The 27,404-nt window shown below is 40.3% G+C and overlaps 1 protein-coding gene across 1 annotated transcript in view; it reads right to left on the minus strand.

The window, feature by feature from the left end:
• Positions 1-2,156: 2,156 nt before the first annotated feature.
• The window catches only part of znf385c (zinc finger protein 385C), a 207,456-nt gene continuing 182,208 nt past the window's right edge, over positions 2,157-27,404 (minus strand). The window contains exons 5-8 of the mRNA XM_059956449.1: positions 12,515-12,838; positions 9,002-9,189; positions 4,943-5,041; positions 2,157-3,207 (exon numbers count right to left, since the gene is read on the minus strand). Coding sequence (XP_059812432.1) covers positions 2,995-3,207; positions 4,943-5,041; positions 9,002-9,189; positions 12,515-12,838 — 824 coding nt within the window. The 3' untranslated portion in view covers positions 2,157-2,994. The remainder of the gene's footprint in view (positions 3,208-4,942; positions 5,042-9,001; positions 9,190-12,514; positions 12,839-27,404) is intronic.

The raw sequence follows: 27,404 nt of genomic DNA on the forward strand, positions 1-27,404 counted from the left end.
ATGGGGCAGGACTTTGTCCATATTTAAGACATTCAGTTCCTTATGCAAGTTTCATACAACAGCAACATTGAATTGAAGAACGTTATGAATCCATTTACTTTCTACATGAAACCAATAATTTCTTGTAGTATATACAGAGACTGGTAAATGTCCCTTGCTAAATATCAACAGCGGAGATCACATAGAAAAATTATTTTGCCAAAACAAAATCCTTCAAAGGTCAAAATCTCAGCCAGTAACTAACAAAACATTAGAAGCTGTGTGTTAATGAACTATTTAGATATTACATTCTTACTCAATTTCTGCTTTCAACCATGTAAATCTGGGGAAGCAATTGGCATGTAACTTTTTTCCAGAACGTCAGAGACTCATGTACTCCTGTGATATTTTCACATGGTTGGGCAGACAATGAGACAGCTGCTCCCAGCAAGTCAACGCTCCTCCTTGCAGAGAGGCAAGCAACTAGAAACTCTTAAAAGTCATCAAGCTGGTAACAGCTGGAGGATCAAACTGCACATATAAGATTAAAAAGCAAAAAAAAAAGCAGATGCTGGGAACCTAAAATGAGAATGGAAAATGCTGGAGGTACTCAGCAGGCCAGGCAGCACCTGTGGAGACAGAAACAGAGCTAGTATTTCAGGTCAACAACCTTCCAGAAATAGAAAAGTGAGGAAGGCCAGCATGTTTTAACTAGCTGAGAAAAGGAGGGGTAGAGGGAACCAACAACAATCTGCTAGAGGAACTCAGCTGGTCGAGCAGCATCTGTGGGGGCACGGGATTGTCGATGTTTCATGTTGAAACCCTGCATCAGGTCAGGGTATGGGGAATGTCTGTGATCAATGGAAGAGCTGAAGAATCAAGTGACACAAAGTGCTGATTGTACTAAGAGAGGGTGATGAATGCTTGTCAGTCACAGTTGATCTGTCTGGAGAAGTGTAAAGGCAGGAGATAAATTTGAGAGAGGAAAGATCTACTGGAACTGTGAAACACGGCAGTTGCTGGAAGTCTGAAGCAAAACAGAATGGTTGAGATGCATTCCTCATTCTCTCTTTGTCCAAACTATTGGCACCTGTATCACCTGGACAATCTTGGTGTCCATTCTACCATACATGCCCTCTGTTACTCCACCCTTACCTCTTTCTGCAGCTTAAACCAAGCTTGTTTTCTACTTCTGATGAAAGATCATTTTCATGAAGCATGGACTAGATAGGCCAAAGGGTCTGTTACTGTGCTGTGGCAGTAGTGCTCTGTGAAGCACTACTCTGTGTTACTGTTTTCATAGATGTTGCCTGACCTGTCAAGTAACTCCAGCATTTTCTGTTTTTTATTTAATTGTGCAATTCAGTTTTTTTTGGCAGAATTGAGCACCACCATGGCATAACGGTTAGCGTGATGCTTTACAGTTCACGGTGTCAGAGTTCAGAGTGCAATCCTGGTGACCTCTGTAAGGAGTCTCTACGTCCTCTCAGTGGAATGTGCGGGTGTTCGCCGGGTGCTCCGGTTTCTTCCCACAGGGCAGGTAATTGGTCATTGTTGGAGGTTGCTGGGATGTGCTGCTCGAAGGGTCTGTAGGGCCTACTCCATGCTTTATCACTAAAAAAAATTATATAGTTGACATCCCCTCTGCTGACTTGGAATATTCTGAATAAACTCCAGACCTTAACATTTGAGTTAAAACAGTGTCCTCAAACTAATAAACCTGTGACCTGATTTAGAGTTTGTTTTAATGCTGCTACACATCTGTTACTACATGCCAAATACAAATCAGTTTCTAAAGGGCTCTGCTATATAAATGTGTGTGTCCCTTTTAAATAAGCAGGCATTTGGGTACTATTTTTGTTCAACCATGGGAGATGGACATCACTGGTGAGACTAGCAATTATAGTCAATCCCACAATGGGAGTCAAACTAATGTCTCTGGATCCATGCAACAGGATGTTATCTCAATTTACCTATATAATGTACCTCTATGAGGCACTTTTTAAAAAATATTTAACATTAAAATGTAAACTCTAAAATTTGCATAAAACCTAAAGGCATGAATAGCACAAAACATAAATCAATGTTTTAAGTAAAGAATTCGCTTGAAATATTACTAGGATCCTTTAAATAGAATTTATTAAAAACAGCAGTAATCTAGTCATCTAACTGGTTGAAACAGATTTAATGTCACCTTTCACCATTATTTTCTTGTCATGTCTGTGAGGGCAGGCATCACAAACACAGTACACATGGAGAGTGTGCTCATTTTTCCAATAATACATTAATCCCCTGAAATATTTCAGATAATATTCCGTGCCTTCCACTTCCAGCCTGTACCGATGGCCTTGATATTTCTGTAGTTCCAAGGATGATGTATGATCATTACTGATGGATGAAGGTCCATAAGAGAAAGAGACACTATACTACTAGACCTCTTGGTATTGCCATCAGGTTACCCCTGAAATCTCAATCAAGAAAGTACTCTTAGCTGCAGTGGGGTTGACATTTCATATCCACAATATTATTGACCCAAAGTAGGGTTATTGAATTGGGGCCATGCTTGTGCTATGAATTCATATTTCTATCCTTGGACTGCAGCAAGCCTGGTGCTGCTGATCTTTCATCAACCATTTTGGTTTCAGAGAGTTTCTTTTTTTCAGATTTTTATTTCTTTTCCAATATATTAAAAAAAAACGCCCTCGCACAGAATACCTTTGCTAATGACTGATATTTTAAAGAACTCACAAAAATATTGTGCAAAAAAGACTGGTAACCCGTGGTTCTACCAGAACTCTACACACATCTACATCAGCTCTGTAATAGTCTTTGTTACTGAAACCATATTTTCTGTATATGATGTTCATCTAAATATATTTGCAGTATAAAACTGCTGATTCTAGATGTTAAAGCAAAAGGCAGGAATCTGCCATGCATAACTTATAATGTTCACATTTATGACTGCATAGTTCCCTTTTATTTTCCAAAATGTCTGTAATGTTTTAAACCCTGAAGTCAATACGGCGCAAAAAGAAATGGTGTATGTGTTGCCCTCAGAGGGCCTGGAGTGGCTCTGAAGAAGGCTGGTCCGAGAAATGGAGTCTGGAAGAGTGTGGTCGGTCGAAGAGTGAGATTTGGCATTGCGCAGACAGCGGCTGCTGTTAGAGGATTTGGTAAGAAACCAGTTGCTATTGGTTTTGTGAGGTGCTTCTGAAAAGCCATCTTTGTCTGAAGAAAGAGAAAATAACATAAAAACAATTATGATGCGCCAAACACTCTGGATCATAATTCCTTGCTTATTGACTTTGCTCAGCCCAAAGTCATCTACCTCAGATTCAGAAGCAGAAATTCTGTAGATGCAGGACATTTGAAATACTCAATGTTTGTGGAGTGGGAAACTATTTCAAGTCAATGATCTTTCATTAGTTCTGTACAGAAAACAAAAGATCATTGAGCTGGAATAATAACTTTTGTGCTCTGTAGGTGCTGCCTGGCCTGTTATATTAGTATTTTCTGTTTTATTACTTTAGCTCTTTGTTTATCAAATCTTTAGTAAATGGTTGTTTATTACTTAATTAATCTTGGTTATGGCATTTCATACATAGATACCATTTTTGTACACTTCAGACAGCGGTGTAGAGGGGCTGAATGGCCTCAAATTGCTTCTCTTTTCTGTACACTTCAGAACACAATTCTTGAGTTAAAAATATCTGGGGCATGAGTGAAGGATATCATGTTGTTTAATTCATGAGGTTTCAGTATTTGAAACATACTCTTATAAGCCACTTTCAGATAGGTACATTATTTATTTATTTTAATTGTACTTTGTATTCAGATCTTTTTAACAACACTCTTGAAGGCTTGCCATATTTGTTCTGTATCAAGCCGGCTTTTATTGCACTTTCAACGTGCAGTTTTATTAAGGTTATCAGTGAATACCAACATCAAAGATATTTTCTTGTCAGAAACAGATTTGTGATGCAGTTCCTCTGTTGGTGCCTGACTGTGAGATAGTAACAGTCCCATTGACATGGGAGATCACTTGGGAACAAGAGGATGAAGCCAGTCAACTGAAAGTTCTGCTGAAAGGCGTCTCTCGGAATTTCGGCAGAACCGACATTATGAATAAGGTTACTGGCACTTAGTGAGTGTTCTATTATTTTAATCCACTTTTGCTTCATTTCACAGGAATCTGGAACTTAATAAGTGCAAATTTTGTTTCAGTTGGTTTGGTTTGTAAAGTGTTTTTCTTCTGTGTTAATATTCCACTAAGTGGTAGTGGCAGAAAAACTGAGAGAGGTTGTTGCAGCAGGATGCTGTTAACCTTCCATTACCAAAGAGCATGGTGAAGTCAAAATTCTGCATTTGGCTTCTTTCACAGGGTACTCCAGAGAGGAATAGCTTGAAACACGTTTGGATTGGTTGGTTAACTGGCCACTGCAAATTTCCTAAAGAGGTTAGTGTCTTAATAGTTTCAGAGGTGTCAATTTCCCCTGGTGGAATTTGGGGGGTAGAGTTTATGGGAACATAGGGAGGGTGAAACAGGGTTAGTGAAAGGTGAGGTCAAATGGGTGCTTGATACTTTGTATGGGAGAAAGGACTGGTGGGAGAAAGGACTCTGTGCTATATGAATCTATGACTCTAGCCCATGAAGCAACAAGTAACAAGCTGCTTCAAATGGCAGAGTTCTATTTGAGTCCTTACCCGTCAAGCAAGCAGTTTGACTGTATAATAGTGCAAAAATGTCATAATATTTTTTTGCCTTACAAGCTTCCAATGGGTGGGTTCGTGAGGCAGGTGAAAGCACTCAGTTGCTTGGGTAAGAGCACCTAACTTGGAGTCTGGGCTAAGAATATACTGAAGCTTCTGTGGGAGCAGCAGTTGAAGGGGTATGAACCCTGCAGTCATTTCTGCCTTTCAGAGATCTGCCTGTCAATAATCAATGTCAGACCCTAGTACTCACCGCCAGCACTGCAGTCTGCTGGAGCTTGGCATAAGGACTGTATTTGGGCTTCGATGGCTTTCCTGTAAGCCTCTCCTTATGTCTTCTGCTGGTCATATGCTGCATTGGAATGCAAACAGATTTAAAGATAAACAGGGTGATTGAAAGAAAGACACTGTTCAGTTATTTTACTGAAAGCTCTGGTTTATATTGCCAACCCTTTGACTTCTGGCTGTATTTGTGCTTGATCATAATATTAAAATCTATTAAACAGAATTTGTACTGAGTTTCATTAAGAGTAATTGACAAAAACACTCAGGACAAATCACCATTTAAGAAAAACGATGGTATTGCTTATACGCAATCTCACTTCATTCTGTGATTTCATTCAGAGTTGCTACCATCACTAAGCCAAAGATCTGCCTGGCCAGTGTCTGTCAGCTGGATTGCAACAGTAGATTTCCCGAGTTATTTTACTATTTTTGACTTCTTGCTTGCACCTCCCCACCTGTTCCTCAGAAGTTCTCTTCTACAAATCTTCAATTATCAGTTTTTCCCCTCTATTTTACTGAGGAGATCCCTCAGTACTTCAGCCTTTAGGGAGCTGACAATACAGAAGGATCCATTTCTGCTTTTTTCCAGAAATTCTGGCATAAATAATGTATGAAATAGGAGCAGGAGCCAGGATTCAGTCCTTTATAGTTATTCCACCAGTCAATGAGATCATGGCTGTTCTTTTGCCTTTGTGTCACTTTCCTGCACTAGTCCTTTACCCAGTGATTCTCTTAATGTCTAAATATCTATCAATGCCTGAGTAGAGTTTTTGGAAATCCCAGGATCTTTTGGGACCACTTTGGGCATTCTGGATATGATCCAGGGAGTTGCTCCACATTTCCTGCCAGTATAGATGATCTTCAATATATTGCAAATGCCACTTTGAATGGAAGTTTCTCGGCTGTAAGATGTCAGGACTCCTGTCTGTTCATTCTGGAAAAGCAGAAATCTCCTCCAACTTCCCTCATGGCTTGCCCAAGGATCAATTTCTATCTCTGCCAAAAACTCCATTTCCCAACTGCAAAATCCATTGATGTTGTTGTGTCCATCCCTGGTTTGTTAGATTCTCACATCTCCGTACACTGAGTTTTGGCATGTCTCCAAGACCACTTATTTCCACTAGTTTAACCTTGTCTCGTTCTACCTCTGTCTGAACTCCTCAGCAGCTGAGACACTATAGGTTGATCAGGTTAAGGAATAATGCCTCCTAAAAGGCAGACAAACATCCCTTGGATTCTAGGAGACTGAGGGATGACCTTATAGAGGTGTATAACCTCATGAGGGGCAAAGATTTGGTGAATGCACGATCTTTATCCCAGGGAAAGGGAATTAAAATCTAGAGGGTATAGGTTTAAGGTGAGAAGAGAAAGAGTTAAAAAGGACTGGAGGGGCAACTTCTTCACACAGAGGGTGATGAGTATATGAAATGAACTGCCAGAGGAAGTGGTTGAAGCAAGTAGAATAACAGCATTTAAAAGACATTTGGATATGGTTAGGAAAGTTATGGAGGGATATGGGCCAAGTGTAGGCAAATGGGACCAGCTTAGATCAGCATGGACAGTTTGGGATGAAGAGCTTGCTTCTATGCTCTATTATCATACTTTATGAATGAATGAAATTAATTTATTTCGGTCAGTCCAAACATCTGTCAATAGGGAGATTATTTACCTCTCCCTGGCCAACATTCAGAGTGATTCAATTCTGGACTCAACACTCGGGAAATGAACTGTTGAGCTCCTTGGTTGTAGGTTGATGAAAGCTCTCCTATGAACCCATAGCCCTACAGAATAGCTAAGCATTTCAGAAAACCATTTATTCCTTACTAGTGGATGGCCATCGTCATGCGTGAAAAATACAGAAAAGATACTTGGCTAAGCAAGGTTGCCTGTCAACTTCAAGATAAACTCAGTGGCCACTTTATTGGGTACATCTTCTCACTAATGCAAATATCTAATCAGCCAATCACGTGGCAGCAACTCAATGCATAAAAGCATGCAAACATGGTCAAGAGGTTCAGTTGTTGCTCAGACCAAACGTCAGAATGGGGAAGAAATGTGATCTAAGTGATGTTTGACCATGGAATGATTGTTGGTGCCAGACAGGGTGATTTGAGTATCTCAGAAACTGTTGATCTCCTGGGATTTTCATGCATAACAGTCTCTAGAGTTTACAGAGAATGGGGTGAGAAAGAAAAAAAAACCCCCAGTGAGGACAAAAATACCTTGAGAGGTCAGAATAGAATGGCCAGACTGGTTCAAGCTGACAGGATGGCAACAGTAACTCAAGTAACCACCCGTTACAACAGTGGTATGCAGAAGAGCGTCTCTGAATACACAATGTCAAACCTTTAAGTGGATGATCTACAGCAGCAGAAGACCATGAACATACACTCAGTGGCCACTTTATTAGGTACAGGAGACACCTGATAAAGTGGTCACAAGTGCACTATGCCTGAGCACCTGGATAAGCAGACATGGCACTCGTTGTACTTCATCTTGTGCACACGGTGGCTCCTAAGTACATACTGAATATTTAGGCACTGTTAGTGAAGCTATGTGCACTTGGGTTTTATACAATGAACAAAGAAAGCAGGCCATGGAGGGATAAAGGCCAGCCAAGGAGAAGGTTCAGTGAGCTGCAGTGCTTATCTTCTTTAGGGCATGCAATTTAAGATTTTTAAAAAGATTACCATCAGTTTGTAATCTTGCTACCTCTTTCCTGTGGTGAAACTCTACTCTGTGGGAAGACTGGGAAGCTGAAATATAAGGAAGAGATTATTGTGCAGATCACCTAGTTCCTGTCATATTCTTGATGGTTGGAGCTAGTTATCACATTTCCTATGTTACAACAATTACAGTTCAAAAGAATCTCTTGGGTTTGAAAGGATTTTTGGACTTCCCAGGGAGGCTGAAAGTGGTGAAGTATATTTCTTTTCTTGGTTTTTGGAAAGGATGGTGATCAAAGCTGAAATGTAAAAGGAACGGATTTGTGCCTGGGCCTCAATGGAACAGTTGAATGGCTTGAGAGGTTGGTATTGAAGGCTCTGCTTTTCTGGGTGTGAGCTTCAGTATTCCTGTGGGTCTATCACAAAACTTCTCTTCAGCGATGTTCTAGCACATTCACAATAGCCTCTTCTCATTACTACCATCAAGTGGGGACATAGGAGCCTGAAGATGCACACTTGGTGTTTTAGGAACAGCTTCTTCTCATTTGCCATCAGATTTCTGAAAGGTCTATGAACCCATGTACACTAGCTCGCTATTTTCTCTCTTTTTGGTACTATTTATTTAATATATTCTTATTGTGACTTTTATAGGTATTGCACTGTACTGCTGCCGCAAAGGAACAAATTTCATGACATAAGTCAGTAATAATAAAACCTGATTCTGATTCCAACAATCCCAACAAAAAATGGTCCAATTTCTTAGAGCCTTGGTTTCCCCCCTCCCCACCCCTATCTACACATGGCAGCATTTCAGGACAATCCAGCCAGCCAAAATGTGGAGCAGAATGGGGAGAGGAGGTTTGGGGAATAATGCAGAGAGTTAGAAAATTAGGGTGCAGGGTGAAGGGTTGGAAAGGATTACAAATGGACAGAGGAACATTGATTGCACTTGGAATGAAGCAAGGAGTATTCCATTTGCTTTTACTTTGACCAAAAACTGTAAGAACCTCTGGAGGATGTGGGCCTTGCTGTCTGGCCATCAAGAGGTAGTGGTGAGTCATCTACTTGGACGGTTTCAGTATTTGAGATGAAGTTCTTGTAGCTTAAGTCCCTGTTATTAATTATGATAACTGATAGGAGTTTCTTATGTCAGCTTTATTTAATGAACTGAATTTAAACTCATGATGGGATTTGAACTCTTAACCAATGAGTTTACCACCCTACACTGTACCAGGAGCTTCACTGACAGCATCTCCTGAGTAACAATTACAGAAGAAGGAAAGAAGGTTCTTTGAATGAATGCATAATGTAAACTTCGAGGTTTCAGCTCTATATTTTGCAGTATAACTCAGGTAACTCACCTGCTTAAGTTGAGTTTCAGAGTTGACATAGATTTCGCAGATGTTACAGTGGAAAGCCTTGCTCTGGATGCCAATGCTCCCTTTGTTACCAATGCGTTTGGTTCTGTACAATGTCCTTGGGAACAGTCGCAGTCTGCTCCTTCTGTTGTGACTGTTCTGACCCTGCAGCACTGATTTATGCTTTGACCCTAAAACATTGGAGAAATAATGCTTCAGCCTCCATTATTTATAATTACAATAACACTGGTCACAAACGATTTAGGAATATTTGTGATGAAACAGAGAAATCAAAGTGTGGACTCGTGTTGTCAATTGTCCCATATGACATAGGATGGCCAATATTTAAATGAAAATTCAGTTGCCTATTTGCTGTCAGTATGTATTTCCCTACAATTTCCCACCCCAGGTTGCTGATTTACAAAAAATGAGTTTTGGGCTCAATGGAGTGATCCCAGGACACTATTTTCTTTGGATTCACCTGAGACATGTTGGCTCAGGATTTTGCAGACAACACTAAATGGCCTGGACAGAATGAGTATGGAGAGGATGTTTCCATTGGTAGTAGAATAGGACCAGAAGACAGACCTCAGAATAAAGGGATGTCCTTTTTAAAACTGATGAGAGGAATTTCAGCCGGGGGTAGTGATTTTGTTGAATTCTTTTTGCCATAGCAGGCTGTGGAGTCATTGGGTGTAGTTAAGGCAGAGAATGATATGTTCTTTGTTGGTAAATGGGTTAAGTATTATCGGAGAATGGGGTTTGAAAAAAAAAGATTGGCCATGATTGAATGGCCGAGCAGATTCCATGGGTTGAATGGCCTAATTCTGCTTTTATATCTAACTTAGGAAATAAAAGCAGGAGTTGGCTGTTCTGCTCTTGTGCATGCTCTGACCTTTTGCCTCAGAATAACTATCCAGCACTCACCTCACATCCCTGTGAAGAAAACATGAGGACAGCAGGTAATGGTGAATGGAATGTTCGCTCTTAAATTAAGCGGTTTGCAGTATAAAGAATAGAGAATTCCTATTGCAGCTGAACTCCAGTGAGACCACATCTTTATGAACAACACTGTGCCCTTATTTTAGGAAAGATTATTTAATTGGAGTGGGTTTAGTGAAGATTATTTATGATAATCTGGGTTTGGAAGGCTTGATCCTTGAGGAAAAGTTAAACAATCAGGACTCTACTTGGAGTTTAGAATAGTTAGAGGTGATCTTATTGAAACGTTATAGCTCTAAGGGGGTAAATACTGATAGGATGTTGTTGACATGGGAGAACCCAGAACCAGAGGGCATGGTTTCAGAATGAAGTGGAGGGGCAGCTGTGTCCATTTAAGGAAGTGATGAGGAACAACTTCTTTTCTCAAAGGATTGAGAGGCATGGGAGCAGAATCCCTGTGAAGATAACTAGCTTTCTAATCGGGGTCATGGGGAAAGGGCAGGAAAGTGGGTGAGGAATGTTGGATCAGACATGATGGGGGAGCTGCCTCGAGGAGCTGAATTGCCTACTCTTGGCCCCATTTCTTATGGTAGTTCCAAAGTAAATCAATTTTTTATATTTTACAGAGTAGAATTTATGAAATATGAGTAAGTTGGCTTCCATGTTAGTCTACTTTGGAACTATAATCCAATAGCCGTAACGCACATTGGTACACCTTAAAATTCTGAAAACTGCTTTATAAAAGTTTGCTTGTTAAGTTTTGTTTTTCAAATTAGGCAAAATAAGAAATTATTGTATCAAAGTATAATGGACAAATGGTTTGAATCTCTTTGCTCCATGCTCTTCTTTAATATGGATGTTCATCTATAATTTATCCTTCTGTTAAAATGGTGGGCATAGAAGCAACAATGGATCTGTTAAGTATTCTTTCTTCTGAAAAATTACTTGTTTTGCAATTCTGAGTTTATTAATTTGAAATCAAAATATTCCATCCACCATCCAATCCAGCAAGTCTAAAGCCATTGTGTTCTTTATCTCACTATTGCTGAGATCAAAAATCTAGGCCGACTCGCCACTCAAGGAGTACTGGCCTATTAAAAATATTCTTGCTGAGATGGGAGGTTAAGCCTGTCAGGTGTATGTAAAACGACCAAACTATAAAAGAGGCAGAAAGTTATTCCTGATGCTGTGGTCAATATGCATTCCCTAATCAACATCAACTAAATTATCAATGATCAATTTTAACACTTAGTTTAAAAATGCTGCTTTATTTAATTCCTTCACATTCAAGTTCCTTACCATATTTTAGGACTTCCTCCACTAATAAGTTCACGAGCCAAGGAGCAGCTATCTATTTTTGTAACTGATGTGATAGGTTCTGTGACTACCAGCCACACAATGTGTTATATTTGAGTACAAGGGATCTGAGAGTTATCTCGCTCCTTTGAGATAGGCCACTCTAGGGGCAAGCACTGGTCCCCATTTAAGCAGCTGAGAACCACCAGTGTTAACCCAACAATGGCACCTGGTAATTGGCCACACGTACCGAGGTACAGTGAAAATCTTCGTTTTGCATGCCATCCACACAGATTGTTTTACCACATCAGTACATTGAGGTACAAAAAAACAATACTGGATGCAAAATATCGTATTACAGTTACAGAGGAAGTGCAGTGTAGGCAAACAAAAAGGTGCAAGGCCATGAGTTCAAAAGCCCATCCTATGGTACAAGAGGTCCACTCAATAGTTTTAGGATATTCTTCAGCCTGGTGGGACGTGCTTTCAAGTGGAGGCTGACAACAGTGGACCACTGATCTGTAGCTTTCTTAAGGGAAAATTTATTGTGGCAGATCAAGGACGATGACTGAAATCTGAATGAAAGCAACTTGTTGCCTTTAAGGTAAATTAATACAATGGGGAGGAATATAAGGTGCTGGTCTGGTGAATGAGGATGGAAGCAAAACCAACTGGTCTTCACCAGATGGGCTGCATAACTTAATGTATGAGGAGTGTTTGTTGGCCTGGGCTTGTACTCCCTGGAGTTTAGAAGAATGAGCAGGGATCTCGTTGAAACCTACCGAATATTGAGAGACCGAGACAGAGTAGACGTAGATTGAATATTTCAAATAGTGGGAGTGGCTAGGACAAAGGCACACCCTCAGGAAAGAAGGACGTTCTTTTAGAACAGCGATGAGGAGGAAATTTTTTTAGCCAGAGGGTGATGAATCTGAGGAATTCATTGCAACAGATGGCTGTGGAGGACAAGTTGTTGGGTATATTGAAAGTGGAGGTTCATAAGATTTTGATTAGTAAGAGCATTACATTTTACAGGAAGAAGGCAGGAGGTTGGGGTTGAGAGGGAAAATAAATCAGCCATTACTGAATTGCAGAGCAGACTCGATACCCCAAATAACCTAATCTTGCTCCTATGGTTTTGTTTCTATCCTATAATTCCTATGTGTCGCTGTGTAACATGCATCTGAATAAAATTTCGTCCTTTTGCCTCTGGTAAGCAATGGCCACTTACATTTCTTCCCACGTTGCTTCACCGGTGTGAAGCGGGGGGCTACTCACCATTGTTGTGTGCCTCGAGTTGTGATATGGAGTTTACGGTCACTTTGCAAGCTGCGCAGTACAGATGCTGTTTCATTTTCTCGCCCTCTTTCTCATTCTCAGGGGCCGAGCTGACACTGTTGGTGCCCTCACTTCTAATGATCTCCACAGCGTGCTCGTGCAAGGTCTCAAGGCCATTCTCTGACCTGCCATTAGTTGCTTCGGAACAAGAGGTTGTGGCTGATGCCCTGGACCCAGCAGGTTCCATCATAAACACACTGGATGTGTGGACCAATGAGGTAGAATCATCAGTCTTCTCCACGGCTGTTGCTGTAGGATAATCCTCTACAAATCAAACATAATATGTTGACAGAATATTTATCTATAACTGTTTGTCAAAGAAATTCTGTTCAATTAAATTTCAACTGAATTACTTTCAACTATCCAGTAGACTAATGCAAATTGGTTCAGCTTAAATCACTAGGCTCCTGTGGGATGGACACACAACAGGTTTATTTCCCTTGGAGTGGAGGAAATTTTGGGGGTCCTGATTGAGATATATAGAATTATGAAGAATAGCTAGGGTCGATAGAAAACCTTTCCTTAAAGCACAGATAGCTAAGACCAGAGGGCATAGGCTTAAAGAATGGATAGGGGTGTTTTAAGAGGATCTGAGGAAGAATTCTTTCTCCCAGAGGGTGGTTAGAATCTAAAATGCTCTGCCAGAGAGAGTGGGGAGGCAGAGCCAAACCTTAAGAGGAATCTGGACAAGCATGTGAAGTGCCAAAACATAAAGACTACAGATCAGGTCCTGTAAGTTTAGGATGGTCAGCATGGATATGGTGGGCTGAGGTTTCTGTGCAACTCAGCGACTTTACATCAGATGTAATCTTCCAAAATTCCCAGACTTAGAAAGAATCCAGCTACTCAAGAAAGGAAGGAGAGAGAAAGCAGGGAATCAAGGCAGGACCAAGGAGGTGATAGCAGAGCACTTAGAAGATAATGATGAAAGATTAGCTTTATGTTTCACATGTACATCAAAACATACAGTGAAAGGCATAATTTGTGTCAAATCAATTCAGTGAGCCTGCAAGTGTCACCACGCTTCTGGCACCAACATAGCATGCCCACAAATTAGTATTCCTAACTGTAAGTCTTTGAAATATGGGAGGAAACCAGAGCACCCGGAGGAAACCCATGCAGTCACGGTGAGAACATGAAAACTCTTTAGAGACAGTGGAAGGAATTGAAGCCCAATTGGTGAATCGCTGCCGCTGTAAAGCAATTGCGCTTACCAAGATATTATCATAACACACAGAACAGTGTCAACATTGTTTCATGAAATGAAAATTGTGGCTTAGCATATTTTTTCTTTACAGATCTTGAGGTTCTAACAAGCAGGATGTATAAGGAAAGTCAGCAGACGCAATATAGTTGGATTTCCAAAGGCATTCAATAAAGATTACTGCACAACATAAGAGTGCATCAGTTTGATAGTCATATACAATTAGGATGAAGGATTGGTTATCTAGAAATAAACAGGTCATTTTTGGCAAGCCAGTGGAGTCCATAATAGATCAGTGCTGAGCCCTCAGCTAGTTAGAGTCTATTATATTGACAGATAAAGTGATTGACTGCAGCATTTTCAAGTTTGCTGAGCTACAGGGATACCTTGGAAAGGAGGGCAGGAGGAGGACACAAAGACCTGCAAAGAAATGTGGACATTTTTAATGAGTGGTGATAAAGATGGAGGCTAAAGGGAGGAAATCTGAGTTATCCATTTTGTTATGAAAGATGGAAAATTAGGATGTTATTTACAGTTCCTATAAAAAGTATTCACCTCCCCTTGAAAGTTTTTATGTTTTATTGTTTCACAACATTAAATCACAGTGTACTTAATTTGGCTTTTTTGACACTGATCAACAGTAAAAGACTTCTGAGTCAAAGTGAAAACAGATCTCTACAAAGTGATCTAAATTAAATACAAATATAAAACACAAAATAATTGACTATATAAGTATTCACTCCCTTCAAGCCAGTATTTAGTAGCCGCACCTTTGGCAGCAATTACAGCCTTGAGTCTGCTTGGATAGGTCTCTTTCAGCTTTGCGCATCTGGACACTGCAATTTTTTCCCCACTCTTCTTTACAAAATTGCCCAAGCTCTGTCAGATTGCATGGGGATCGTGAGTGAACAGCCCTTTTCAAGTCCAGCCACGAATTCTCAATTGGATTGAGGTCTGGACTCTGACTTGGCCACTCCAGGACATTAACTTTGTTGTTTTTAAGCTATTCCTATGTACATTTGACTTTCTGCTTGCTTCCAGGACCTGCTTCAGTGAAGCCTCCCCACAGCATGATGCAGCCATCACCATGCTTCACGGTAGGGATGGTGTGCTTTTGATGATGAGCGTAAGCCAAACATAGCGTTTAGTCTGATGGCCAAAAAGTCCAGCTTTAATTTCAACAGACCATAGAACCTTTCATCTGACTTCAGAGTCTCCCACATGCCTTCTGGTAAACTTTAGCTGAGATTTTACTGTATGTGAGATTTTTCAACAGGGGCTTTCTCTTTGCCACTCTCCCATAAAGATGTGACCGGTGAAGCACCCGGGCAACAGTTGTTGTATGCGCAGTTTCTCTCATCTCAGCCACTGAAGCTTGTAACCCCTCCAGAACTGTCATAGGTCTCTTAGTGGCCTCCCTCACTAGTCCCCTTCTTGCACGGTCACTCAGTTTTTCAGGACAGCTTGCTCTAGGCAGATGTACAGCTGTGCCATGTTCTTTCCATTTCTTGATGATTGACTTAACTGCACTCCAAGGGATATTCAGTGACTTGGAAATTTTCTTGTATCCATCTCCTGAATTGTAGCTACCAGCATGTCATTGGGATGTGAGGGGAAACCATAGTCTCAGGGAGAAAGATGTATGAACTCAACAGACAACTAAGAGGTCAAAATCAAACCTGGGATGAGACAGCTATACTACCCATTGTCCCACTGTGTCAGTACAGTTAGGTACAGTTCACCAGCAAAACTGAGGAGGATTAATTTGCCCACATTTGAGTGGAGCCACACAAGGACTGGAAAATAAGTTGTACAGCTTGGCATGAAAAATGTGTTACTTTCTGAATTTCCTACTGACTAACTTGGTAAATCACTGAAGTCAAACTAAAAATCAGTAAAGGATTACAAAGTACATCCAAGACTATATCGCAAATTTACAGTTCAAAGTCTTTGGTAAACACTGGTGAGTCAGATTTATTAGCTCCCGTAAGGTATGTATCCCTGTGAAGTGTTTTTTTTCCCCCTGTTGATTTGGTACACATTATGTTTCATGCAGATTTGTTTCATTTTGGCCAACAGATTCTTTTTCACACTTTTGGTTTCCTTCATCACAGCTCTTTTCACTTCCACTGGTTGACACATTCCCAATTACAAAGTGAGATGGGAACTCCCTTACAGGCCTTGGTCACAACGCATCACTGAGGGGTTTGAAAGAAGCCAATAAATTCAGCGTAAATTCTCAGTCTTCACCCAAACACATTCCGCTTCCTCTTCTGCCGGCTCAAGTTCATTACCCACTCCTCCCATTATGGCAGTACACCCACCCCAACCCCTCCCTCTTTCACTTCATCCATCCTTTTCAAATGTTAAGTGTGCAGGAATATTCAATTTCCAACTTTGGTCATCTTGCAACCACTTTTTCCATAATAGCTTTTAGGTTAAACCCCTTTGACACTATTTGTGCCATCAGTTCATCTGGTATACTTCAAATGTAGGAATATTTCCTTGAATTAACTTTGTTAACTCATGCAATTTCGAAACTTGAAAAGGCATCACTTTCGACTACAGCACCATTCCAAACTAAGCCCATCTGCCTGTAGCTAGTCTATATCCCTTCATTCCTTGTCTGTCATGTGTCTGTCTAAATGCATCTTAAACATCAGTAAGAGGCATTAGATAGGCACATGAACAGCAAGGAATGCAGGAAGGGGAGGCCCTACTCTAAAGTTTCATAGTTCTGGGCCCTCAACAAAACCTACCAACCAACATGTCTTTGGGATATAGGAAGCTCATTCTAATTTAAAATCAGTAATTGGCCTGAGACACACTACCAATTTCACTAGCTATTCCAGGCACCAAAGAACTTGCCAGTATCAGTAATGGTAACTATAGAACCATAGGGTTGTCACAGACACCCATCTGATTCACTCACGTCCTTCTCAGCACTGGCCACGTTCAACTCCGAACAGGCCTCGAAATACTCTGACAAGACTTCTTGAGTCAAGAACCAGTTCTGGATGGAAAATCAATTCTGGTTTGTCAACAATATCCATACTCACTGAATATATAAAGAAAAAGATCCACTTTCCATTACCAGTGAATATTCTCTTCAATAAATAACTGAGTTCAAAATTTCTAATTTTAAAGCCATTGAACTGATACTTGTCTTAGTGTTGTGAAGTTTGTTTTAAGTTAGCTATGGAGAAATGAAACACGAAAAAATAACTCAAGGAAAAAATAATCTACTTATAACAAATCATACTATATTCTATAGGTGATAGCCTTCACTGTTTGAGTAAAAATTCAGAAAGTACCAGAATACTTAAGTGCTGTTAGAGCTGTCAACTTGTTATTTGGTGTCTCTGATATGAAATGTAAACTTCATTTTCAATTTGCTTCCACATTGCAAGTTCAATTTGGTAACAGGCATGGTATCCAAGTTCAATATATCACTCCATGCAGATAAATCCTCAGTACAATTATGTGCGACTGATCTCATGTATTTTGATGTGCAATAGAATTATTAAATATCTTACATCCGGAGGTGTAATTGTCATGTTTCATCTTAAGGAGACCAGCTTACAGTTGGCTGTATGGAATATAGCAGCAGTTCATGAAATAAGCATTCTGAGGTTAAAACTAGAGCCTTTAGAACCAATAGGAAAACATGCTCCACATCTGTATGCAGATTCTGTGGAGTTTGACGGCTTTTTAAATGACTAAACACATTAAAAGACTACTTAGTACTTCAGGGTTTTCAAGTAGATTTGGCAGGCACTGAACAACACAAGTCTGTTTCAAAGCAAATGGAGAGGAGTTTAAAACAGTCACCCCATTATGTGCCTGGCAGGAGCTATAAGTGGCACTGCTACCACCCTGGCATGATAATTAGCCTGTTGCGCTTTGCTAGGGTCCTAGTGCTAGCCTACCACTGCTCTGCATCTTCTGGTACTGAGTGTGCTCTTGTTGATCAAGCCAGGACTGAGAGATGACAGGATTCAGATTTTTAAATTCTGAAAGAATGATCATGTAGACAATATGACCATAAGACATAGGAGCAGAATGGCACCATTTGGCCCATTGAGTCTGCTTTGCCATTCCATCATGGCTGAATTATGATCCCTCTCAATACCATTCTCCTGCCTTCTCCTTGTAAACTTTGATGTCCTTACTAAACATCACTCTCTGGCAAAAGAAGTTCCTCCTCATCTTTATTCTAAGGGGATATCTTTTTATTCTGAAGTTCTGCCCTCTGGTCCTTGACTCCCCCAAAATAGGTGACATCCCCTCCATGTCCATTCTGTCTTGGCCAGGAGTTCCCAAACTATTTTATGCCATGGATCCCTACCATTAACCGAGGAGTCTGTGGACCCCAGGTTGGGAACCCCAGATCTAGGCCTTTAAATATTTGACAGATATCAATGAGATCCTCCCCTCATTCTTCCCAACTCCAGTTAATACAGGCCAGGGTCCATCAAACATTCCTCATACGTTAACCCTTTCATTCCTGGGATCATTCTTGTGAACCTCTTCTGGACCCTCACCAATGCCAGCGCATCCTTTCTTAGACACAGCATAACCATAAGGCTTTAAGATATAGAAGCAGAATTAGGATATTTGGCCCATCAGAACTGCTCTGCCATTCAATCATAGGCAGTTTTTTTTCAACCCCGTTCTTCCATCTACTCCCTGTAATTCTTAATCCCTTTACCAATCAAGACCTGATTTAAATTCACCCAATGACTCAGCCTCCACAGCACTCTGTCACAACAAATTTCACAGATTCACCACCATCTGGCTGAAGGAATTCCTTCTCATAATCAAATTACATCACTCTGCATATAGAGTAAGCCTCTGAGCTAACTGCTGAATATGTAGAAGTGAGACACACCACAAACGTTACCAGTAAAGGTGGGCTCGGCCTTGGAGCACCTAGACCAGGGGTCGGCAACCTTTACCACTGAAAGAGCCACTTGGACCCGTTTCCCACAGAAAAGAAAACACTGGGAGCCGCAAAACCCGCTTGACATTTAAAATGAAATAACACTGCATACAACGTTTTGTTTTGCCTTTATGCTATGTATAAACAAACTATAATGTGTTGCATTTATGAAATTGATGAACTCCTGCAGAGAAAATGAAATTACATTTCTGCATGCAACAAAAACATTTTGAACTCCGAAAAAAAGACGTTGGGTTGAAGGTTACTTTTAAGTAAAATACTCAACGTCTATTTGAGTCCTTCTTGTATTTATGAAAAACGCCAAACTTAAATTTGCCGCCAGCAGCAAACCAAAAATAACGTCAGCCAGCTGTCAACCTGAAAAATAAAAGGACTATTTCACTGAACAATGAAAACATATGAATATACGTAAAATAATAGGCAATTAAAATATTTATCATACTTGTTCAGGTTGACTCACACCTGACAATGCAGTCGTATTTAGTAGGGATGGATCGATGCTTAGGGGAGTGACCGGGAAGGATAATGTGCTTTTTTCCTCTCTGAACTCACAGAAGCGTTTCCCAAATGATGTTTGCATTGCGATGATTGCAGAATGTAAATACTCCGAATTTATCATGTCGTGACCTTGTTTGAACTCTCTCAAATTGGGGAAGTGAGACAATGTGCCTTTCTGTAAATCTCTGGCAAGCAACGTCAACTTGCGCTCGAATGCCAAAACATCCTCCAACATGTGCAGGGCTGTACGTCCTTACCCCGTTGAAGAGCTGTGTTCAGCGTGTTCAGGTGCGCTGTCATGTCTACCATGAAGTGTAGCTTTTCCAGCCACTCTGGCTGTTCCAGCTCAGGAAAGTTGAGCCCTTTGCTGCCCAGGAAAGTTTTCACTTCTTCCAGACACGCGACAAAGCGTTTCAGCACCTCCCCCCTGGACAACCATCAGACTTTGTTGTGCAGCAGGAGATCAGAATATGCAATTTCCAGCTCGTCCAGTAACAAACGGAATTGACGGTGATTTAAACTTTTTGCCATTATTTTATTGACAATCTGAATGACAACATCCATTACTTCTGTGCATTCCGGAGGAAATGTTTGAGCGCACGGTGCCTCTTGGTGCAAGATGCAGTGAAAAGTCAGCAGCTTTCTGTCCAGCGACTTCTGCAGTAAAGCCACAATTCCCTTGTGCGTTCCCGTCATATTCGGTGCCCCCATCAGTAGCTACTGACACCAGATGGGTGGTCTTTATTCCTTTGGCTCTTAAACAATTCAAGACAGCCTCACAGATGTCCTCCCCCCGTGTTTGGTCTTTTAGAGGTATCAACTCAATCAGTTCTTCCTGTGGCCCGGCAGAGTTTACATACCGGCAGAACAACGCTATTTGTTCAATATCACCTTTGTCTTTAGACTTGTCACAGGCAATCGAGTAGGCCACAGCTGAATTGATGTCTTTAATTTGCTGTCTTGTGATGTCTTCTGCCATTTTTATGGTTCTGTCTTTGACAGTCTTTGCAGAGAGGGGCATATCCCTGATTTTCTGCACAATTTCACTCTTGTTTTTAAAGTCCGTGAATAGATGTTCTGAAATCTTAATGAAAGATTCTTTTATATATTCACCATCTGTAAACTGCTTCCCGTGCCTGACTATTTCCTGAGCGGCAATATAACTGGCGTATGTCGTTGATTTTCCAGACTTCATCCATTTCTGGAAATGATTTTTGCTCAGATCAAACTTCCGCATCAGTTCCGAAACGGCTTTTTTTCTCTCATCTCCATCCGGATATTTTTGAGCAAAGGCTGCGTGTTTATTCTGGAAATGCCTTGCGACATTTGACTTTTTGTTGTTTGCTAGTTTCTCATTGCATATTAAGCATACCGGTAAACCAGTCTCGTCAACAGTGAAAGCAAATGAATCTGTCCACGTATCATTAAACGTTCTGTTTTCTTCAGTCACTTTTCTTTTTTTAGAATTCTCCATAGTTGGCTTACCTTGGATCGAAAAATTAAAGAAATCGCGCACTGGCGGGTGTCAGGTATTGGCAGTGGTGACGTATATTAATAGCGATAAAAACACGTTGTAGCGGTGTGCTCACGCAGTCAGTAAACTGCAGTCGAATAACTTTATTCGAACTAAACAGCCTTGCTTTTAAGCCTCCCTCAACCCAGCCCCCATGGACGCAGATGCTGCAAAAGACGCGTACTCACAAACCCCCGTAGGCTATCTCCCTTAGCCGGAATGCTGGCTAATTGTGAGGAAATGTGTCGCCACACTTAGATTGTACAAGATCACCATAATCTTCAAATTTAGAATTACATTTCAAAAGCTAACAAACTAACATAAAATACATTTTAATTAAATACTGACCAATTATTTCCCAAAGCCACAGGGAGCCGCAGCACAGAGGTGAAAGAGCCACAAATGGCTCGGGAGCCGCAGGTTGCCGACCCCCGACCTAGACAATACCTACATTAGGCTTCTGTCTGTTGATTAAAGCTCTGTGTTCAACACAACCTCTACTAATCAACAAGCTCCAAAACCTGAGTGTATGCAACTAGATCCTTAGCTTCCTCATTAGGAGACTGCAGTCAGTGGGAGTCCGAAATAACATCTCTTTCTTACAGTGAACAATGGCACACCTCAAGTATGTGTGCTTAGTCCACCTCTCTACTCTCTACACTCATGACTGTGTGGCTAGGCACAGATCAAACACCACCTATAAATCAGCTGATGACACAAGACCAAGGGGAACTGATTGTGGACTTCAGGAAGGGGAAGTCGAGGGAGCACACACCAGTCCTCATTGAGGGATCAGAAGTGAAAAGGGTGAGAAGCTTTTAGTTCCTGGGCACCAACATCTCAAAGGATCTATCATATGATCGTCATGGAGGAGGCATGTCAGTGGCTAAACTTCATAAGGAGGTTGAGGAGATTCTGTATGTCATCAAAGGTTTCGTGAACCTATGAACACTACCTTACTATTTTGCTATTTTTTTGGACTATATTTCTGATTGTAACTTACAGCAATTTTTTATGTATTGCAGGGTACTGCTACTACAAAACAACAAATTGCATGACATATGTCAGTGACAATAAAAATGACTCTGATTCTGACCAATTCTATTTTTAAAAAAGGCCAGAAAAGTACTTGGGGAGGATTATAATGTCCTATGGAAGGAGATGTCATCTGGGTCTTGCAGGTCCAGGGTTATGGCTTTATCCTCAGATATCATTTGGTTATATAAAGGAAGGAAAAACATCCCTTTCATTTGTCTTTTATTTTGAACTTGTTTTGTTGGATTTCCCACTCAATCAGTTGTTTAGTTCTATTTATGGGAATATGTGCAGAAAATCAGGTCATCAGTGCCAGATGATGGGAATTGTAAAGAAATAGCTGACCTAATGCAGATGATGCTGCAACGACTTTGAAGCTACCCATTAGGTTCAACTCCTTGATGGCTCTGATCTGTCTTCCTTCTACTTGTTGGTGATGTTGGGGAGTGAAGGGATAAGTGACCGAGTAATTTAGTAGCAACACACACAAGATGCTAGAGGAACTCAGCAGGCCAGGCAGCATCTATGGAAGAGAGTTTTGGGCCGAGAACCTTTATCATGAAGGGTCTTGGCCTGAAACATCTAGTCTTTACTCTTTTCCATAGGTGCTGCCTGGCCTGCTGAGTTCCTCCAGCATTTTGTGTGTTGTTTGGATTTCCAGCATCTGCAGATTTTCTCTTGTGAGTAATTCAGTGGTTTCTCCCACTTGGCTAGTAGATCATCAAGTAGAATGCATGTCTGTTGATCATCTTCACCACAGAATTCCTAATCCAACTTTGTAGAAGAGGGCTGCCAGCTCCTATGCCCCCCACCCCACTGTTGTTCTTCTGAGCAGTTCCCCCATAACTTCCAGCAGTGCTTTAGCAGAGTACTACTGCATTAGGAGCTTACCATGAAAGCACATCGCAGTATTACATATGGTAATAAGTGTGACCATGATAAAAATTCTCTTGTTGATCTGGACAATCCCCAACGCCACATTCATGAAAATTCCTCCCATTGGCCATCGGAGTGTGAGACAGAATTTCCAGACTATTCTTTCTTTATCTCCAGGAACTGGATTTGATTCCAGGCCAAACAGAGCAAGCTGCATATCCCTGGGTACATGTAATTGGTTACATTAGGTTCAGTCTAATAGCACAATCCCTTTACAACACAAACTGTTGCAGGGTTCAAAACAACATTTACAGGTCTGAATAAGAGCTTCCTTGTAGTCTGTGTAGTTGAAATATTCACTTCCCATACACTGAATCATAATCCTTTCCACAAAATAAGTCTCGAATTTCCTTCAAAGGCATCAGTGTCATGGTAGTGGCGGGGTGGGTGGAGGGTGATATTTAAAGATAAAGCTTAGCTTTATTTGCTACACATACATTGAAACATACAGTGAAATGTGTCATTTGTGCCAACAATTGACCCAGCCTGTGTTGTCATGCTTCCGGTGCCAACACAGTATATCCACAACTTACTAACCCTAACCAGTATGTCTTTTTGGAAAATGTGGGAGGAAACTGGAGCACCCAGAAGAAACTCACGTGGTCACGGGAAGAATGTACAAATTTCTTACTGACAGCAGTGGGAATTGAACCCCTGTCTTACAGCTGGGACAATCCTCCCTCAACACCTTGCTGGCTCAGCATCAGAAAAAGCATTCACATTATAAACCTGTGCAGGTTGTTTAATGATAATAACAATAATTGTAAACCAACACATTGTGGGATTCTGTAGCAGTTTAACTAAATCTGACCTACTTAGGCAGGCACACTCAAGTGGCAAATGTCATTCACCAAAATCTTGTTTTAAAATACAAACTCATAAATGAAATCATATCTTACTATAAACACAAGCCTAATCCAGTTTCAGTGTCAGAATACCACAGATTATATTATGACTGATTAATTATTACAGATAGGACAATTCTTAATAACCATCCAGATATAATAATAGAGGATAAACAAGCAGGAACAACTTACTTGATAAGATATAACCGTTCCAATCACACAACATACAGAAATCAGTAAGTTAAAAACACCAGAAATATGCTGAATTAAAAGAGGAAACTGAAAGACTATGGAACATAAATACATTGTCCTGATAGTAATATCTACAACTGGTGTCATCTGAAAGTCACTACACAATAACATTAAACAATTAGGGTTATACAGCAATATCTATGTAAATCTCCAGAAAGCCACAATATTAAACACCACCAGAATAGTCTGAAAGTTCCTAGCAATTGACAAATGAGTATGCTTGGCTATGCCCATATCTCAGGTTTTACCAGCTTGAGCTGAGAAAAAATAAAAATAACAATAATAACAATTTTTATGGCATTTTTCATACATTAAGATGCAGGCTCAAAGTGTTTTACATAGATTGTAAAGATAAATCAATATAGTCATAAAATACAAGACAAATTTAAAAAATCAAACATTATATAGAATAAAATGTAATAGAATATTTCAAATTATGTAACTGTAATCAGCATCACCAGGCAGTAAGCAATCTTTTATGTAGGCCAAATTAAAAAAGTAGGTTTTTAGAAGTGTTGACATTAGACCTAGCCACCAGATGGAATAAAATAAAATAATATATACAAAGGAGAAGTACACCTGAGACTTACTTTATAAACCCTAGCACAGGGCTAAATCAATAGCTGGCTTTATTCTACATCCACACATTTTTCTTTAATTCCGTTCCTGATATCCTGGCTCATCTCCAACTGTTTTACTTTACTCAGGATTTATTTATGTTTTTATGTTTCATAATTTTTTTCCACACATTATTACTCTCACACTGATACTTTGCACTATTTCTGTCAACAGTTTTCTACTTATTCGTTATTCAATACAAATAAAGACAGATGGATGGAAATATACTGCTGATACTGAACAAGATTCAACCAATAAAACGAGCCCTTTCATGAATTTGCAGCCTTTCTCGGATGCTAACAGATTATTGTGACAGTGCTTCTCCAAATATAATAATCAGGATCTAAGATTCAATTATGTGAACCCAAATCTTCTTTTTAAAACTAATAATCATAATACTCCATAAATCCAAGTTCTGTTTCACTTCATTTTGTCTAAATCTGAGAGAAATACATTTTGGGTGTGGATGTTATTACGGTGGCCTGAAGTTCAATCCTGATAACTCATTGGGATACTGTCTGTGCAATGCCCTTGTTCTTCAAATTTTACCTGGCATCCTTCATTTGAACTGAGAAAGAGAGAAAAATAGATTTCGGTAACACAGAGGAAAGAATGTATGGAATAAAGGGAAATTTTCCAAAAGCCTGTGACCAGATAATAGTTACAGGCCTTTGAAATCAGATTATGCATCTTAATTTAATAGTCCCCTAATGGCCACATTAGGATATCTGGTCTCACCCTAACAGAGGTATTCCTTTTTTTTCTGCTCATCCCTCTCCTCATTTTCTCTGTAACCTATACTAGCATGATTCCTCTGTCTCCCAGATATGATGGAGGTTCTGGATTTGGAACATTAATTGGTTCTCTTTCCATAGATGCTCAGTGTTTCCAGCACTTTCTGCTTTTACCTGTATATGAGCAGACTGGGCCAGCTCTGATGTAGCGGCTGCCCATCTCATTGTTCCATTTGGTTGTGTTTTTATTTACTTGCTCAGGTAATTATTACCTGAACAACCATTGTGGCAACCCTTTTAATATCCCAAAAGGTCTGTACATTTTTGGGAGACTCAGTAGAGACTATTTGCTTCAACATTCAATGAAAATTTGGGTTCATAGAACATAGAACAGTACAGCATAGTACAGGCCCTTCAGCCCACAATGTTGTGTCCACCTTTTAACGTACTCTAAGATCAAGCTAACCCTCCCCTCCCACATAGACCTCCATTTTTTTCAGCGCATGTAGACCGTTGGTTGTTATAGACATTTTGCTTTGAAGTGCGCTAGTGTGGTGACACCTTTGACCAAAGGTTAGCATTCTCAAACGCATAAAGTATATTATTCCTTTACTTGGGGGAGTGGGGGTACCTAAACAATGCTGAGACATGTTTTTGAGGATTCAGTTTCACCCAACACAGGTAATTGTCTTAGTTTCCCATAAATGAAGATTAATCTCCAAGACACAGTTTGAGAATCGTCTGGGAGAAAAACCAATGGGGCATTAACAAAGGTGGTGTGTGATATATTTGCATCTCATTATGCAAATAAGTCACATGATCTGAGGATGTTGTGACATCATCACATGTATAACATAAACGCTTCATGTTGCTTGCCATCAGAGTTAGAACAAACAATTTTGGTTAAGCTTATGTGTTCTTTAACTGTTATTGTAAGGAGAACCCATCACAATTCTATTGCTATCCAAGGTCAAGAATATATTACAGTGCATCTTTGCGCACTTACTTTGAACAGGTGTCAATCAACAAAATCAGAGTGACAGACAAGGGCATACAATGATCATCTAACTGAATCATGAGAAATCTGATCACTTTCTGACAGAGGAAGATGGTTTGTCATGGAGTTGGTAATGGCAGGGGATAAAAGGGAAGAGAATAGAGGTGAGACAGTGCATGGCAGAATATCATGTAACGAAACTGTCAACTCGATTTGTAAATGCTCATATCCATTGAGGGAATGCAGCCACAGCTGATCGTACATAACAACTTTTTGCTGTGATCATTTTGCCAGATATTGCTGCCACAGACATATGTCTGGCACAATGATCTTGCCAGGCAAAGAATGCCAAGTGCCCAATTGTTCGGAAGTGAGGCAACTTGCTCAGCAATGCACTGCTTCTTAGCCTTTGTAAAACAAATACTGAAATGGGAACCAAGGCCACATTGTTAGCCTGAGGCTGGAGGTGGGGGGTGGGGGGAGAGTGTGGTAGGAACGTGGAGGTGGCTTCATGCCTTCTTAGTCTCAAAGGAACCATTGATCTGTGTGATTTCAGGAGTGAGTTGCTTGGTGAGGAAAAGCAGGGGCTTAATGAATGTGTGAAGGAGATCGAGGACATGTAGTTGCTAATGCCAAATCAGAGCAGATCACTACATGAGCTGGAATTTCCTTTGAGCCACATTTGGTGTGTTGTCATAATGTTACCAGAGGTGTGACACGGAGCGTGTTTACTCTGGCAACGTAACAATAGATTATTAATTGTTAACGGAGCACTGTGACCAATAAAACATTTGCAATATAAACATCCACAGCCTACTAGACATTGGAAATGGATTGATAATCAGAAATATACAATTTCCACAGTGTTAATTATCTGAAATTTAAAGTGCCAAATTCTACTGTTTAAAATAACAAATGAAAGGTGTAATACATTACATTAATTTAACAAAGTCCATTGCAGTGGTCCCAACTGACACTGTAGTTGTACCTCATCATTGTGGATCACCTAGAGTAGTGAGAAGGAGCACTGTCCATGATGGAATGCGGAGCAGACTCAATGGGCCAAATGGCCTAATTCTACTCCTATGTTTTATGGTCTAAATTGGATGAACACAAACACTTGGATTTTACTTTGGATGAGAATATTCTTTCCCTTGTCTTCTTTAAAACTACAGTATTTGCTAGGACATTGAATGGGCATGGATTGACACAGGATTGGAGTCAGACTGTGACTG

This window comes from Hypanus sabinus, chromosome X1, assembly GCF_030144855.1.
Source record: "Hypanus sabinus isolate sHypSab1 chromosome X1, sHypSab1.hap1, whole genome shotgun sequence".
NCBI classification, from domain to species: domain Eukaryota; kingdom Metazoa; phylum Chordata; class Chondrichthyes; order Myliobatiformes; family Dasyatidae; genus Hypanus; species Hypanus sabinus.